Source organism: Camellia sinensis, chromosome 13 (assembly GCF_055761805.1).
Source record: "Camellia sinensis isolate YWXY chromosome 13, ASM5576180v1, whole genome shotgun sequence".
Lineage (NCBI taxonomy): Eukaryota > Viridiplantae > Streptophyta > Magnoliopsida > Ericales > Theaceae > Camellia > Camellia sinensis.
In genome coordinates, this window is record NC_138973.1 from 48,416,166 (window position 1) to 48,433,912 (window position 17,747).

Below are 17,747 nucleotides of genomic sequence, written 5' to 3' on the forward strand. Positions count from 1 at the left end.
ATTTCAAATTAATAATACCAAACCTAATTTCACATGCCTCGTCCCTCAAACATAACTATATTTCAACATAATCATTTTTCATGCCAAGCTATTTAAAGAGGTAATATTTTTACCAAATTCTCTACCAATAACAATTTCACAACTTTTTCTAAAATTACTTAACCAACACGATATTTACATCAAAAATTATGAAATATGCCCAATAGTAACATTTTCAAGGTTATGAGTTTGAAAGTCCACATTTCATATTTTTATTTTCATAAAAATGAACACAACCTAATCATCAATATATCATCTTTTATAAAATATCTTGAATATAACACTTTTAGAGTTTTTAATTCCAAAACAATTCTATAATTCCTACTTAAGCATTTACTCCATATTCTTCAACATTAATTTATTTTTCTCAAAAATAAATTCCAAATAAAAAAAAAATTAACTTTATATTTCTCAAAATAAATTATCTAATCATAATATGATGCAGAGACAATCTATATAACTATTATATTTTATTTTCGGATTTCTTTGCAAAATTATCAACACAAAATGATTTTCCCAAATCAATCTCAAAATGCCAACATTCTTAACATTTTAACATAATTTTTCTTTCAAAAATTACCAAATAAAAATCTGAAAATATATATATGTATGCAATATCTCTTATAATGATATATTTTCTCAAAATAACCCTAACATAACTTTAATGTAAAAAATTGAAAAAAGTTCTTACCTTAAATAATGAAGAAGAGCAGATCTAGAAGGCAAATCTTATTCGATCATGAATCCAAGATTACCATTGCGAAGATCACAACGAGCTCTTCGACTTTCATTTACAACACTTTTATAAAATTTTACTTTAAAGACTCCTATTTAAAACTCAAAAATTGAACATCAATGAGAGAGCGAGAGAGAGCGCAAAGCTCTCTGCTCAGGACAAATAATAAAAAATGAAAGAAGGAAAAGAGTGTCAAGTAAGCAAAGGAACGTGGGGGAGCGTAGCCCCACGTTCGGCTGTCATCCATTTCAATAATTGTATTACTGGCATGTTAGCGTGTTATGTACGGATTGTATTTATAATTTATACTATATATTAAGTAAAAGAGAGGCTTTTAACCCCAAGTTTTGTGGGAACTCCAATCTCTTAATCTAAATTTTTAGATTTTTTGATTTAAAAAAAAAAAAACCTTAACAGTTATTAACTTCTCCCAACCCCCAAGTCTTACCCTCATAATAATACTTTAATGCATTAAGAACAAGCATCCCAACCCCCAAGTCTTACCCTCATAATAACACTTTAATGCATTGAGAACAAGCATAAAAAAAAAATCTTTGAAATCAAACACATATGATTATTATCCCTCATAATAACACTTTAATGCATTAAGAACAAGTATAAAAAAAATTCTTTGAAATCCAACACATATGATTATTATCCCTCATAATAACACTTTAATGCATTAAAAACAAGTATAAAAAAAATTCTTAAAAAGTCAAACACATATGATTATTATCAAAATATTAAACTTTAATATAATATAAAAAAAGAAAAAAAAAAGACATTTAAAATAAATAAAAAAAATATTTAAAAATCGCAATTCACATATATAGATAATTGTAAATATATTAAGAAAAATGGGGTTTCTAAACCCAAGCCTTGTGGGAGCTCCAATCTCTCAATTTTAATTTTCTAAATTTTAAAAAAATCTCACCATTTATTGATTTGGTCAAAATCTCATGATCATCATTTGTTAACTTTTTCCAATCACATGCCTGCATTTATTGATTTGGTCAAAATCCCTTATTAGCATTTAAAATCTCCTCATACAAATAATTATAGATACAGCCCATGTATAGTTACTGCAGTAGTCGTTTTAATTTCTCCTATACACTATGATTAGTGATAAGATTGTTAAATTATTTTTATAAAAAATCTTTAAAAACATCATTTATATATTAAAAAAAATTAAAACAAATATAAATATTTATAATTATCTCGTGCATAGCACGGGTGATAGGCTAGTTATCTATATATGTGAATTGTGATTTTTAAATATTTTTTTTTATTCTAGATTTCTTCTTTTTTTCCTTTTTTATATTATATTAAAGTTTAATATTTTGATAATAATCATATGTGTTGAACTTTTTAATGAATTAAATGTCTTTTTTTTTATTACTATATTATATTAAAGTTTTATATTTTGAAAATAATAATATGTGTTGGACTTTTCAAGAAACTTTTTTTATGCTTGTTTTTAATGTATTAAAATGTTATTATGAGAGACTTTTCAAGGAATTCATGTGTTGGATTTCAATAAATTCTGTAATTTTACCCAACGTTCTAGACTCGTATGTGAATAACATATACAAATTTCATAATTTTTTGAAATTGGGAACTATTTTAAAAAAATATAAAATCGAACTGTTTTTGCACAAAAATTACACAGTAGTCAAATCTGAAAATTTGCTCAATTAAATTATGCACTGTCTATTTTTAAAAAAATTTCTGGGTCATTACAACTAGTTTTGACCGACCATTTAAAATAGTAAATTATAACAGTTTATGTAAGTGGTGTGACACTGACCATTCAAAATGGTAAATTACAATAGTTTATTTAAAGCAATAAATTACAACAGTTTATGTATAACAGTAAATTACAACAGATATGTGGGTGGTGCAACATTCCCTTTAAAGTAGTAGAGCAGTTATATTAAAAAAAATAATAAATTACGACAAATATGTGAGTGGTGCAGCTTTCCCTTTAAAGCGATAAAAACAGTTATGAAAAGTAGTAAATGAAGTATTTAAACAAGTTATATCACATTTCAAAGTAAATGAAAGTTTGTAAAAATTCACCTTTCGAGAAAATGATGAATTTTCTAATTTCCGAACTCTCTTCTGATCACCTTCAAGATTGTAGAATATGTTCTCAACTCTCATTCTAAAATTCAAAATTTCAACTTTAATTGTGTTTTTTGGATGGTGTACTGGTGACAAGATAATGAAGAGAATAGAAGGAAAGATTTGGTTCAAAAAAATAAAAGATCTAAGTTTTTTTTGTTTCCTTCTTTTAAAAACTAATTTTTTTTTCCCTCTTTTTTTCCTCTCTTCTTATTCTTTTCTCTCTCAATTCTCCTTCGATTCTCTCAATTTTTTTCTCCTCTTTTCCCCCATCTTCTGCTTCTTTTATAGAGGATAGAGGTCAGAACTAGACAACACAGTATGGGGAAAGTTTTTCAAAAGGAGGCAAATTTTTCAACAAACAAATAAAAGCAAAATCGGTGGAAGACTAATCACAAACTATGCACAGTGAAATCACTGTGCATCGCATAGTAAAATTACTATATGATATTATATAAAATATATTATTAATATAAATATATGTATAAACACTTAAAAAATATAAAAATATATAAATACATGTAAAATTATAAAATAACAATAATAAACAAACTAATAAAATATATTTTAACAGGCCAAATAATAACATAATTTGGTCAAAACGGGTCTAAAACAATAGCCAAAATAGGTGTAGGTTGAGATTAAATTTCAAATTCCATTTTTCTTACTAAGGATGTTATGAGAAATACATTCTTGTTTTTATTATTGGGTAATAAAAAAAAGTCCCAATTCTTAAGGCAAGTCAAAATGAGATGTCTACAACGTTTTTACTTATATTATATAATAATATATATTTTAAGAATTTGTGTCAAGTATTTGGTTTAACATAGATTTCACAAGGCATAAATATTTTAAATAAATTAATAATTAAGAGATGAATGTTTTTAATTTTTACTTTCTAATATAATATTACTAGCCTATCACCCGTGCTATGCACGGGATAATTATAGATATTTATATTTATTTTAGATTTTTTTTAATATATAAATTATGTTTTTTAAGATTTTTTATAAAAATAATTTAACAATCTTATCACTAACCATAGTGTATGAGAGAAGTTGAAAAGGGTATTGCAGTAATTATACACAGATTGTATCTATAATTAACCATAGTGTATGAGAGAAGTTGAAAAGGGTATTGCAGTAACTATACACAGATTGTATCTATAATTATTTGTATGAGGGGATTAAATGTTGATCAGGGAATTTTGACCAAATCAATAAATGCAGGCATGCAGAAAGACATGTGGATTGAAAAAAGTTAATAAATGCTGATCAGGAAATTTTGACCAAATTAATAAATGCTGAGTTTTTTTTTAATAAAAAATTTAAAAAATTCAGATTGGGATATTGAAACTCCCACAGGCCTTAGGGTTAAAAATCTCTTTTGCTTAATATATAATATAGCTATAGATATAGATAGATAGATGTAGATATAGATATAGATATAGATAATATAATATAGATAGATAGATGTGTTGAAATTTTCAAGGAATTTTGTTTATGCTGATCTTTAATACATTAAAGTTTAATTATGAGAGGGTTTTGACCAAATCTCCCAAAAGGCATGGGGATTGGAAGAAATTAACAAATGTTGAGTTTTTTTTTTTTAAAATCAAAAAATTAGAAAATTAGGATTAGGATATTAGAGCTCCCACAAGGCTTGTAGGTTAAAAACCTCATTTTCTTTAGATAATTGTGTTTACAATTATCTATATATGTGAATTGCGATTTTTAAATGTCTCTTTTTTTTTTTGCCTTTTTTATATTATATTAAAGTTTAATATTTTGATAATAATTATATGTGTTAGACTTTTCAATGAATTAAATGTCTTTTTTTTATTATATTATATTAAATTTAATATTTTGATAATAATCATATTTGTTGGACTTTTCAAGAAATTTTTTTATACTTATTCTTAATGCATTAAAGTGTTATTATGAGGGATAATAATCATATGTGTTGGGACTTTTCAAGGAATTCATATATGTTGGACTTTAAAGAATTTTTTTTTATACTTGTTCTTAATGCATCCAAGTGTTATTATGAGGGTAAGACTTGAGGGTTGGGAGAAGTTAATAAATGTTAAGGTTTTTTTTTTTTAAATCAAAAAATCAAAAAATTTAGATTGGGAGATTGAAACTCCCACAAGACTTGGGGTTAAAAACTCCTTTTTGCTTAATATATATTATAGATACAATAATTACAAAAGAGGTGAATGTTCTTTCTTTTTATTTGTTTGATATATTTTTTTTTACAAATTTTATACCGTTAAGTGTTCTACATATCATTATGTCTTGCAATTATTGTCTAAAAAGGTGACACTTTTAGAGAGTTTAAAATTTAAACTTAAATTTATATAAATCTAATTATTTTAGATATGATAATTGTTATTATAATTTTTTTTCTTTAAATGTATTACCATAATCACAATGTAATATTGTTTGAAAATAATTCATTTGTATTATTTGCAAATAATTATCAATTTGGAAAAGGAAACCCTACCTCTATAAAAGTCAATTAATCCATTAATAATGACTTTACAAATTTTCCTTAATTATATTGTTTTCAAAGACTAATATGGAATGATTTTCAAAAGTGTATTTTAAAATATAGAAAGATTTAGGTGTAGGGTTTCTCTTTCCAGATTGAGAATTATTTGCAAATATTATAAAAGGAATTATTTTCAAATAATATCATATTGTAATTATGATAACATAATTTAAGAAAAACAATATGGAAAGATTTTTAAAATTGTATTTTAAATTCTTGCACAGAAAGTATATATTTAACAAAAATTATTAAAAAATAATTAATTATTTTTATTAAAAATACACTTATCAGATTTGTTTGGTTTAATTTTTTTTAAAATAATTTTTGAGTTTTTGTTTTTTTTTTAATCTTCAATAAACTCTTTTTTTCTTCATATTTTAGTCAGATACATCAAACTAAGATATTTATGAAAAAATAAATAAAAAGTTACTAAAAACAAAACACTACAAAAAATTTGTCATTTTTTTGTTTTTATTTTTTACCTTTTCATTTTTAGTATTTTTTTCCAATTTTCTTCATAAATTTTATGTTTTAGGTGATTTACGATTAGGATTATTTGCATGAAGACCCCCTAAACTATTAAAAAGTATCACTTTGACCTTCTAAACAGTAAAAATGTACAAATTAATTCCTAAACTATATGTTGAGAATTACTTTGCTCCCTAAACTATAAAACTGTACAAATGGACCTCCTAAACTATAAAGCGTATCAGTTAGACTCCCTAACGGAATGGGTCAAAGTGAAACACGCTGATAATTTAGAGGGTCTATTTATACAGTTTTATAGTTTAGGGGACAAATTGATACTTCTCAATAGTTAAAAATATTTTTAGGGTTGGGTTTAGAATGACTATATTAATCCTGATGTTGTGTTAAGATTGACTTGACATATAATCTTTCTATGTAGTTCAACTTAATTTGAGTAGACAATTCACCTAACCTATATAAAATATAGTAATCCTTAACAAAATTTGACATGTTTTTAACAATTAAATTTTAATAATAGTTAGTTTAAATTTTTTGAACTATTTTTTGTTTTAATAGAAATTGATTTATAGAGTATAAATAAATATGATGAATTATTTTTATTTTATAATATTTTGTATTTAAAAAAATCATTCCATGCGTAGCACGGGTTTGTTCCTAGTTTAGGGATATGTCAAATCTCCCACAATTAAATTCTTACCCAAGAATTGCATCACTGGTTGCCCGATTCCCTTAATAAACAAGGTTGAATACTGTAAACTCGACTCGATTCAGTTCATTAAGAGAGTGAAAGCTTATTTTGATTTTTTTAAAAACAAAAATATTGTGCCAAATAAATTTTTTATTTCAAATTCAAAAAAAAAAAAAAAAGATTAACAGAATCAAATTGGAGTCTAATGCATTCACACATGAGATGTGAAAAGAGCCAAAAATTGAACTGAATCCATTAAAAGATACTTAAATAAGGACAATTCAAGGGTATGTCAAATCCTAGAGTGAAATTTTCTTATTGGGGATTGAGTCGTTGGTTGCCCGATTCTCTTGATGAATACTTTAAAAATTGACTCGGTTCGGCTCATTAAGAGAGTGAAATCTTATTTTGAATAAAAATAATTCAATTTTTTTAAAATAGTGTGCTAAATAAATTTTTAATTTCAAATTAAAAAAGCAAAAAATAAAAAAATAAAGGAAAACTACCAAAATCTAATTGGAGTCTAATGCATTCACATCTGAATATGAAAAGAGTAAAAAAATTGAACTGAATATATTAAAATTAAAGACACTTAAATAAGGATAATTTGGGGATATATCAAATCTCTTACAATTAAAGTCTCGTTCAAGGGATTGAGTCGTTGACTGTTTAATTCGTTTAATAAACGAACTTAAACACTCAAAAACTTGGCTCGATTCAGCTCATTAAGTGAATAAAAACTCATTTTGAAAATAAAATTATTTTTTAGGAAAAAAAAGTGCGCAAAAAAAAAAATTGAATTTCATATTCAAAAAACAAAATCACAAAAATAAAACCACACAAAATTAAAAAAAAAAATTATCAAAATCTAATTAGAGTCTAATGCATTCACACTTGCCCAAAAAAAAAAAGGAGTTGAATGACACTAAAATAAAGACAATTTAGACATATATCAAATCCTACAATTAAAGTTTGGGTAATGCTAGGGACACCAAATTTTCTACCAAACAAATGACCAAATGTCTCACATGGGTGTGGGGTCCGCAATTTTGTGGGCCCCACACCCATGTGAGACATTTGGTCATTTATTTGGTAGAAAATTTAGGATCTCTAGCATTTTTCTTAAAGTTTGGGTAATGCTAGGGACACCAAATTTTCTACCAAACAAATGACCAAATGTCTCACATGGATGCCTCTTAATAAATAAGTTTGAACATTTAAAAATTCAGCTCGTTAAGAGAGTGAAAAATTATTTTTAAAAAATGATATTATTTTTTAAAAACAAAAATGGTGTGCCAAATAGATTTTAAATTTCAAATTCAAAAAAAGTGTGCCAAATAGACACTTAAATTTAGAAATATGTCAAATCTCCTACAATTAAAGTCTCATTCAGGGGATTGTGTCCCGGGCTGACCGATTCTCTTAATAAACAAGTTCAAACACAAAAATTCTACTCGACTCATTAAGAGAGTGAAAACTTATTTTGAAAAGAAAAAACAATTTTATTTTTGTAAAACAAAAGAAGTATGCCAAACAAATTTTTAATTTCAAATTCAAAAAACAAAAACAAAAGCACAAAAAAAAATTACCAAAATGTAATTGGAGTTTACCACATTCACACCGTGTGTGTGAAAAGAGCCAAAAAATGAGTTGAATCCATTAAAAACATTGAAATAAAGATAATTTAAGGATATATGAAATCTTATAATTAAAGTCTTGTTTAGAAGATTGCATCGCTCGCTGCCCCTAAATAAACAAATTTAAACATTTAAAAATTTGACTTGATTTGGCTCGTTAAGAGAGTGAATCTTTTTTTAAAAAACAAAAATAGTGCACTAAATAGATTTTTAATTTCAAATTCAAAAAATAAAAAATAAAAAAATACCAAAATCTAATTGGACTCTAATGCATTCACATCGGGTGTATGAAAAAGAGCCAAAAAAAAAACAAAAATGTGTTGAATCCATTAAAGACATTAAACTAACAAAAATGCTAGAGGCTTCAAAAATTCTATCAAAAGTTTTACCAAATGTCTCACATGGGTGTGAGACCCACATGGGACCCACATTGTGTGGGCCTCACACCCATATGAGATATTTGGTAAAACTTTTGGTAGAATATTTGGAGTCTCTAGCATTACTCTTAAAATAAAGACAATTTGGGAATATGTGAAATTCTACCATTAAAGTCTTGTTCAAGGGATTACATCGCTGGTCGCCCTTAGATAAGTAAGGCCTAGTTTGGGAAGACTAAATAAGTGCACTTTTTGACTTTTTATGAAATATGGGTTGGGTTTGGATTGGGTTTGAAGTGATGTGTTAGAGAGGTGATGTGACTTAAATAAGATGATGTGACTTAAATAGGATAGTGACTTTTTGACTTTTTGTCTTTTTTCAATCATACCAAACTTGGCCTAAATTTAAACATTTCAAAACACCGTTCGACTTGACTTGAAAATTTATTTTAAAAATTTTAATTTAATTTTTTTAAAACAAAAGAAGTAGGCAGAAGAAATTTTAAATTTCAAATTAAAAAAAAACAATAAATAAATAAATAAATTACCAAAATCTAATTAGAGTAATGCATTCAAACTTGGGATGTGAAAAGAGGCCAGAAATTGAACCAAATTCATTAAGGATAATTTAGGGATATGTGAAATCCTACAATTAAAGGCCTATTTTGAGAATAAGGTTATTTGATTTTTTTTAAATCATATCATTTCTTTATTTTTGAGTGCTGCTATTAGCACATACCTTTTTTCTTTGGCCCCCTCATTTCTTTGAACTCCTACCCAACAAAATGAAACTCCTCATTTTTTTTTTTTAAACTCCCACTTTAATACCAATTATACCCCTCATCTTTTTGACTCCCAACTTTTTTTCTCCTATTTTCCTACCACCATCGGTAGTCTCACCCCTCCGGTGACCTCCCGACCGGCGACCCCGTCTCTTTTTCCCCCCATATCTAGTCTCTCTCTCTCTGTCTCTCGCTATATATATCTCTTCAAGGTTTTGAATCTCTTCAATTGATCTGTTGCAACTGTTTTGATCATTCCTTTGTGTGTTGCGATCATTTCAATTCTTCTATACTTGATTTTGATCCGAAGATTAGCATTAAACAAAAAAAAAAATCAAAACTTTTATGATTTTTTTTTAATGTTTTCTTATATCTGATTTCAAGTTGTTTATCATTCTAATTAAATTCAACAGAAATTACCTATTTCTCTCTCTCTCTCTCTCTCTCTCTCTCTCTCGTTGTGATTGGAATCATCTATTCACATATATACGTGATTCGATCAGATCCGAATGGGTACTTAGAAATCGTTTTGAATCGAGTAAAGTTGATGATGGGTCAACTCTGATCACGTATCCTGTAACGAACTCAGACAGAGTACGCGAATCGTCAAAAATGAGAAAGAAGAAGAAGAAAGTCCAAGCCACTAGAGATCAAGCTCAGAATCCTAACATCTCAATGCCGTGGAGTCGCGGGAGGCGATGGTGGTGATGTCAGAGGAGGGGGATGAGGTGCTGGAGAAGGAGATAAGGAGGTGCGGACCATGGAGAGGCGGAGGGAGAGGAGTTGGCCTTATAGAAGAGCTCGTTGGTAGGGCAGAGGTGGGTTTGGAAAATTAGGGTTAGGGATGAGGGTAAAAATGTAACTTCATATTTGGACAAAATTGGAATAAAAAAAAATAGAGGGGTCCAAAGAAGAAAAGTAGGTACTAATAGTAACACTCTTATTTTTTTACACGTTCAAAAAAAAAATAAAAATAAAATCAACTTTTAACATATTTTCCAAAATAGGCCAAAGTCTCCTCCAAGGGATTACATCACTGGCTATCCCTAAATAAGGCCTTGTTTGGCATGATCTAAAAAAGTTAAAAAGTCATTATCCTATTTAAATCACATCATATTATTTACGTCACATCACATCTCTAATACATCACTTCAAACCTAACCCATACCCAACCCATATTTCATAAAAAGTCAAAAAGTACACTTATTTAGATTATCCAAAGTTTAAACATTAAAAAACTCGATTCAACTCGACTTGCTAATGTGGTTGATTTTTCCCGTTTCTCGGAGAGGATTAGTCTCATCGGATGCGATTCTTTACAATTCGGACTCTCGTGATTCTGAATCCAAAAGATTACATAGTGTAATTTTCATCATTGGGTGTTCAGCATGAAACGCTCAAGTCTTAAGGACGGTAAAAAATGAGGTGTCTACCACTAAGATAGTAAAAATTTATTTTAAAAAATTAATTAATTTTTTTTTTAAAAAAAAAGCAGTATGCGAAACAAATTTTTAATTTCAATTTTTTTTTTTAAAAAAAAATACCAAAATCTAATTAGAGCAATAAATTCAATTTAAAAAAATTAAAAAATTACCAAAATCTAATTAGAGCAATAAATTAAAACGTGGATGTGAAAGACGCAAAAAATTGAACCAAATACATTAAAGACACATAAATAGACACATAAATAAGGGCAGTTTGGGGTCAAATCTCCTAAAAATTAAAGTCCCGTCCAAGCGAATGCGTCGCTGGCTGGTCGATTCCCTTTCCCTTCTCCTCCACTCCAAGCCTTGCATGCACTCTCTTCTTCGCGCCCTTCCCTTATTTTTGTACTTATTCTCTCTCGCTCTCTCTCTTCTTTCTCTCTCTACAGAGCCTTCTCTGCACTCTCTCTCAGCCGTTTCAATTCGCTGGAAACTCTCTCGCTGCTCTCCGGTAATTGGTATCTCTCTCTCTCTCTCTCTACTTTTGTTCTTAGTATGTAATTTTTTATATGTATACATACATTTGATCAGTGATCACTGATGTGTGCTTTGTCTGGACTTACAGAGGGATTGAATCGAGTCTTTGTTTCATGTTTGAGCCATGGATTATAGCAAAGTGCCCTTGTCGAAGCGAACTCGGCTTCAAGAATCAGTTTTTTTCCAGGAGTACAATGAGAGGAAGAAGAGGGCTAAGAACGGTGGTGGTGGTGGTGGAGAGTCGGGGGAGGCTGCTGGTGGGGCTAGGGTTGCTGGTGGTGGTGCGAATTTGGGGCCTCGTGGTGTGCGGGATTCTGGGTCGGTGGCTGGTTCGGGTGTTAAGGGACGTGTGGGTGGCCGTGTTGAAGCTAATGGTGTGAAGGAAGGTGTTGGTTCGGTTAGTTATGATAAGGGTCAGGCTTCGGGGATGAAGAGAGTTCGAAAATTGGGGAAGGGGTTGAAGAAAAAAGACAAGAATTTGGGCCCAATTCGAGGGAATTCTGAAAAAAGTGGGAGAAACAAAAAGGGGGTGAGAAAAGATGAGGGTGTTGCTTCAGGGAGTGTTGATTCGAGGAGAAAGCATAATTTTGTCGAGAAATCGCTGAAAAAGAAGAATGTGGTTCAAATTAGTGATGATGATGATGATGAAAGTAGTGAGGATGAAGATGAGGATTTCGGTGAAGCTAGTGTTGGTTGGAAGAAAAATAGGAAATCAATTAAGAGGGTGAAGAAAATCAAGAATGTTGATGATAGTGATGACGATGATGATGGTAGTGAGAATGAAGATGAGGATTTCGGTGAAGCTAGTGTTGGTTGGAAGAAAAATAGGAAATCCATTAAGAGGGTGAAGAAACACAAGAATGATGATGAGAGTGATGATGATGGTAGTGAGGATGAAGATGAGGATTTCGATGAAGCTAGTATTGGTTGTAAGAAAAATAAGAAATTGATCAAGAGGGTGAAGAAAGACAAGAATGATGATGATGACGAGGAGAGTGAAGATGATGTTGAATACATAGTTGTGAAGCGAGTTAAAAAATCGGAAAAGGGGTTGAACAAGAAAAATAAGAATGTAGTTCAAATTCCGGGGAATTTCAAAAAACATTGGAAAAACAGAAAGGGTGTGAAAAAAGATAATAATGTTGTTATAGGTCTTGCCAATTTGGTGAAAAAGCATAAATCTGTTGAGAGACTCAAGAAAAACAAGAATGTGGTTCAAATGAGCGACTATGATGATGATGAAAGTGAGTATGAAGTTGAGAATTTTGTTAAAGCCAGTGTTGATTTGAAGAAAAATAAAAAAAAGTTGAAGAAAAACAAGAATGTGGTTCAAATGGATGTTGATGATTATGAGAGTGATGGTGACGTTCAATTCCTAGTTATGAAGGATAAGAATGGTAGAGTGATTGAAGGGGCTGAGGATGATGTAGTGGATTCAAACTATTCTAGTTTCAGAAAGGAGTCCAAGTCAGAGGAGTTCTCTAACTGCAAGCGTTCTCCTCTCAAGGGTCGAGAGGAGGTTGCTTCATGTCATCAAAAGAGGAAGAAGAGTGCCTGTATTAAGTTGAAGGATCGGAAGAGTTGTGGTGTATTGAGCCAAGCTCGATCACAGTTGGGAGCATCAAAGAAGGGGAAGAAGGTAATTCCTGCCATCTCAAATGATTCAGAGGATTTAGATGAGTTGAGCAACAGTCAAGATGTTATTCAATCCGAATCCGATTCTGATTCTGATTCCACTCATTCTGCTGATTCCACTGGCTCCTCTGATTCGGGGGATTCGGAGGGGTCAGTATCATCAAGTGAAGAGGCAAGTGATCGTTCTAGAGACAAGGATTACAGAGTTGATAATTCTTCTAGATCTGTTAATTCAGATGATTCGAGTTCTTCTAGTGAGGATGAGAATGAGTCTGGTTTTGTGAATCAAGTGAGTCCTAATGGAAAGGGAAAGGATAAAATGGTTGAGGCTGGAAAGGGAAAAGAAAAAGTGTTTGATGTTGGAAGTGTTGAGGGAAAGGAAAAGGAGAAAATGGTTGAAGTTGGATTAAAGAGAGGAAGAGGAAGACCCCGTAAAGTTGTTAGTTTGGGTCAATCCATCTCTTGTAGTTTGGATGGTGTGGGAAAAGATTTTGAACCTAAAAGTGTTGCAGAACGTCTTCGACTGCGACAACGTGTTTGTAAATCCAAAAACTCTGAAAAGAAGAAACAGGAGATTGGGTCATTTAGTGGCCCATTTGCTCTTAGGGATGAGGATGAAGATGAGATTGATGGTGATGGGAACACCTGTTTTCAAAGTGGCAATGATGTGTGGAAAGTTGGTGAGAAAGGTGGGAAAAGAGAAGGGAAAGAAGAGGTGGCCAGGCCTACTAAGAGAAGCCATAATGGTGTGGATGCTTCTGCTTCTATAATAGTTGAAAAGGTAGTGTACTTTTAAAGAGTTTTCATGAATACAGCTAAATGGTTCAAGTAATGTTTAAATTTTTTTTTTTGAATTTTAACAGATCTTTGGCGTTTATTTCTGAAGATTCTTGCAGATTCTATTTGGGAGAAAGAAGGGGATGTGCGTCTGGAAAATTTAGTTTCCCCTGGAGACGGGGTTCCTGATCAAGAAACAACATTATCCTTAAGGTTCAGGTTCGGCTTTGAAGATGATCCGAAACCACCTGAGAAATCGTACTGGGATATAGAAGCAGACAAACTTTTTGCAGAAATGGAGTTTGCTCTTACAGTTGATGGGATTGGTGGTTCTTCAGATGCTTCCATGGTAGGTCGGCACTAAACGCTAAATGCACAAAAATTATGTTTATTTTCCCAACTTGTCTTAATTCTATTCTTAAAAGATTTCCTTTATCATTTTTCATATTATTGTGGGATCTGTTGATCAGTCACCTGGAGACTAGTTTGCTATTTCCTATCTTGTTCTAGATAAGTTTTAACAGTTGTGATTGATTATGGATATTTGGATTGTCTTTATACATTGTTTGATGTTTACTTCTTGATATGGTTTAAATTTTTGGATAGTTTTGAAGGTCTATTGATAACTTTAAATTTGAGCTGTATGGATTTTATTTTAAATCTGGCTAGATATGAATTGTGTACATGTACTCATAATTGCATATCTACGTAGAGACTAGTGCTTTGTTCCCTATGCTGTTATATATTTGCCTCCCTTATGTTCTTGCTTTTATTGCATACTTTTGGGGCCTATGCATGCATGTCTGAGTTTATGTTGTTTGTATGTGGAGTGGATCCTATGGTTCAGAACCCATTATTATTCTTCATACGAAAAAAGATGTTGTTCCTGTTCATTTCTTTACATAAAAAGGATGTGGTTGAATCAAGATGGCAACACGCATGAACTCTGATCAACATCCTCTGAACCTTGTTAAAAGTTGTAAGTAGACAGGGTTTTAATTGCATTACAATAGAAAAGTCTTATTGTTAAAACATACCCAGGCTAAGCAGTCTAATGAACCACTACTTGAAAAGAAGGTTTGTAATCCCCTCAATGTTAATGTAGAAGTTAACTTTGATGTTGTAGATGATTTGATGGGTTTCTCTTATGACAAATACTCCTAAACAAGTTTTAAAGAGGGTTGAAGAACTTTATCATGAAGGGAAAATCTTCCAAACAAGGGTCAATTGGCTTTTCACAGTCTAATACTATTCTCTCTCTCCTTTTTCTCCATGTCAAAGTAAAATACAATTCTCGGATTACTGTTCACAGCCCAAGAACATTGCAAAATTCAGTCCATAAACTCTTCCAAATTGAGACCTAATAAATTCTAACATCTTCCCCGACCTTTAGAGGTTTGAATTGGCACCAAAACCTATAATTGGCAGCTGCTTGTGCCCTTAAATTATGAATTTTCAGATAATCTAGCATCCTAAAAATTCAAAAACCAGGCTTATTTGTGTTTTTCTCTACCTTTAAAACCATAAATCCACGTAAGTTATCTTACATTTTCCCATCATAAAACTATTCATAAGATTGCCATATTTTTAGCTTTTAAAATTGTCCTATATCAGGTTTGTATCAAGGCCTCAATATCCTACCTTCTTCCTTACCAATTGTTTGATAAAATGGTTTTATGGAAAGTATAGTATTATTAAACTATGGCACCAAGGGGGGTGTATAACCTAAATTTATTATTATTATTATTTGATTATTCTTTATTACAATGGTGTCAAAACATTGAATCGATTTTCAAGTTTGAACTTTTTTGAAAAAGATTGTGAGGTTACTAAGTAAGATATTGTGATGTTAAAAAAGTGTAGTAAATAGCGTCTCTACAAATTTAGAAGTGGTGAAATCCTCAATAAAGAGGTTGGAGGTTGTCTTAGGCAAAAACTTGTTGGAGAAAGCACTGGCCAAGAGCTTAGTATCTCAACTATTTATGTATACTTTTTGCTTATCAAATCAAAAATACTACTTAAAGAAACCCTCTAGCATATACAACTAATCAATGAATACTTCTAGATCATTATTTCCATTAAAATCTCTAACTTCAAGCTTAGCACCTCTATAAACATCAACCAATCTAAGATCATCTTGCAATTGGAGTGGTGCTTGTGGTGGTGGAACTTTTCCAAAAGCTTGTTGATGATACTTTGGAATACAAAACACCAACAAACATATTATGCTACCATTATACCATGGGAAGACATGAAGATAGCTATGACTTGATACTTTGTACCAATAAACTAGATGCAATGTGTTCACTCACAATTCACATAGATGGTGCAAGGTAGTGTATCTGTTGAATAGTATATTGGAAAATTCTGTAGGTTGGCTTCAAATCGGAATTTATATGAAATGAAGATGGGATGGTTTTATGTGTTGGCAAATTCTATTGTTGCTTAGTTGTGAGTTGACTTTATACTAAGGCAGATGTAATTCAAGTGGCTTACCTTCAAGGAGTCTTTTGAACTACTACTTGAAGAAGAGGTTTGTAATCCCCTTGAGACTAATATGGAAGTTAACTTTGAAGATCTTGGTGATTTGATAGGGGTATTATTCATCCATTCATAGTAATTACAAACCACATACGGCCTTATAGTATGTCCATAAAATTGTTAAGTTGCTTAACCAAATCAACACTTAACATAAATGATCATAAAATAAGACTCAAACCATGGCTAAAGACTTGATTATACATTGTTTTATTATTTTTTTAATTGACTACATTGTTTTAATTTTTCCCAAGTGGATTGGGCTTGAAACAATTAATTTCGTAATATTCCCACTTATATAATTTTTGTTTTCTTACGCTTTTTCTGGGATGGATAACATGTTCTTAGACACATGGAATAGTAATACGAGAACAAGTGTATTGTTGCTTTTGATCGCTTCTTTTGGTGTGAGTCATGTTGGTTTGGTTATTAGACTTTCATATGCTTTATCATGAACTTACACACTAGACTAAAGCATATGGTGCATTGTCCCAAAACATAGATATTGGAGACAACCTAAAGGTACTCTCTACGAGTTGAAACAAGACATTTATTTACAGAGTTATGCTAGGGACCCCAAATATTCTACCAAACCTCTCACATGGGTGTGAGACCCACACACATGTGGATTTGTGTGAGTCCCACCCAAGGTTTTAAAAAGCGGCCGCAACCGTTACGTAACGCCGTTACGTAAAGGTTTTGGCAGTTACCGCCACCCGTTACGGCCGCTTTTGCAGTGTGATTGAGATTCACAAGTGTGTCGGCCGTAGTGGCTGCTGTAGCGGTCGTAACAGTGCCGTAACAGCCGTAACGGCATGTTACGCACCGTTACGTAACGGTTTCAAACTGTTTCTTTCGAAAAAACACAAAAAAAAAAACTAAAAATGGGAGAAGAGGGATAGAGAGAAGAGGGAAGATAAAGAGAGAAAATGGAGGAGCAAGAGATAGAGAGAGAGAAGAGGGAAGATGAAGAACATGTTATTGATTTGTTAAAACTGTAAGACCTATGCTATATTCAGCTGCTATCACTAAACCATTTTATTTGTGTGTCTATCTATATATTGTTTGAAAATAATAATAACAATAAGTGTGGTCATTATCTATTTGGCTTGGTTAAAATATATATATATATATATATATATTTAAGCTCTTATTTATTCTTTTACTTTTATCATTGTTTATCTTATATATAATAGTTAGTGATTGATTTTTTATATAATATAAAGTCATTAATCATTAAAATAAAATGTAAAAAACTCAATTTATAGTTATTTAAAAATATGAAATATATTGCATCATACTTAAAATTTACAAAAATTGATCAATATTTATTTTTAATCCAATAAATATGATTATGGAAAAAAAATATGCGTACCGGTAAGTTTTTTTCAAATTGTGCAAAAAATAAAAA

At 30.5% G+C, this 17,747-nt stretch overlaps 1 protein-coding gene across 3 annotated transcripts in view; it reads left to right on the forward strand.

Annotated features, from left to right (window-relative positions):
- Positions 1 to 11,124: 11,124 nt before the first annotated feature.
- LOC114285050 (uncharacterized) overlaps positions 11,125 to 17,747 on the forward strand; it is a 30,024-nt gene continuing 23,401 nt past the window's right edge. For 2 of the 3 annotated variants that reach the window (XR_014349843.1, XM_028228040.2), the window contains exons 1-3: positions 11,125 to 11,367; positions 11,475 to 13,802; positions 13,908 to 14,147. Coding sequence is in view for 2 of the 3 variants with exons in the window: in XM_028228040.2 (XP_028083841.2) it covers positions 11,511 to 13,802; positions 13,908 to 14,147 (2,532 nt within the window). In the remaining variant the exon portion in view is untranslated. The remainder of the gene's footprint in view (positions 11,368 to 11,474; positions 13,803 to 13,907; positions 14,148 to 17,747) is intronic. The other variant, XM_082903828.1, reaches the window with a different exon arrangement.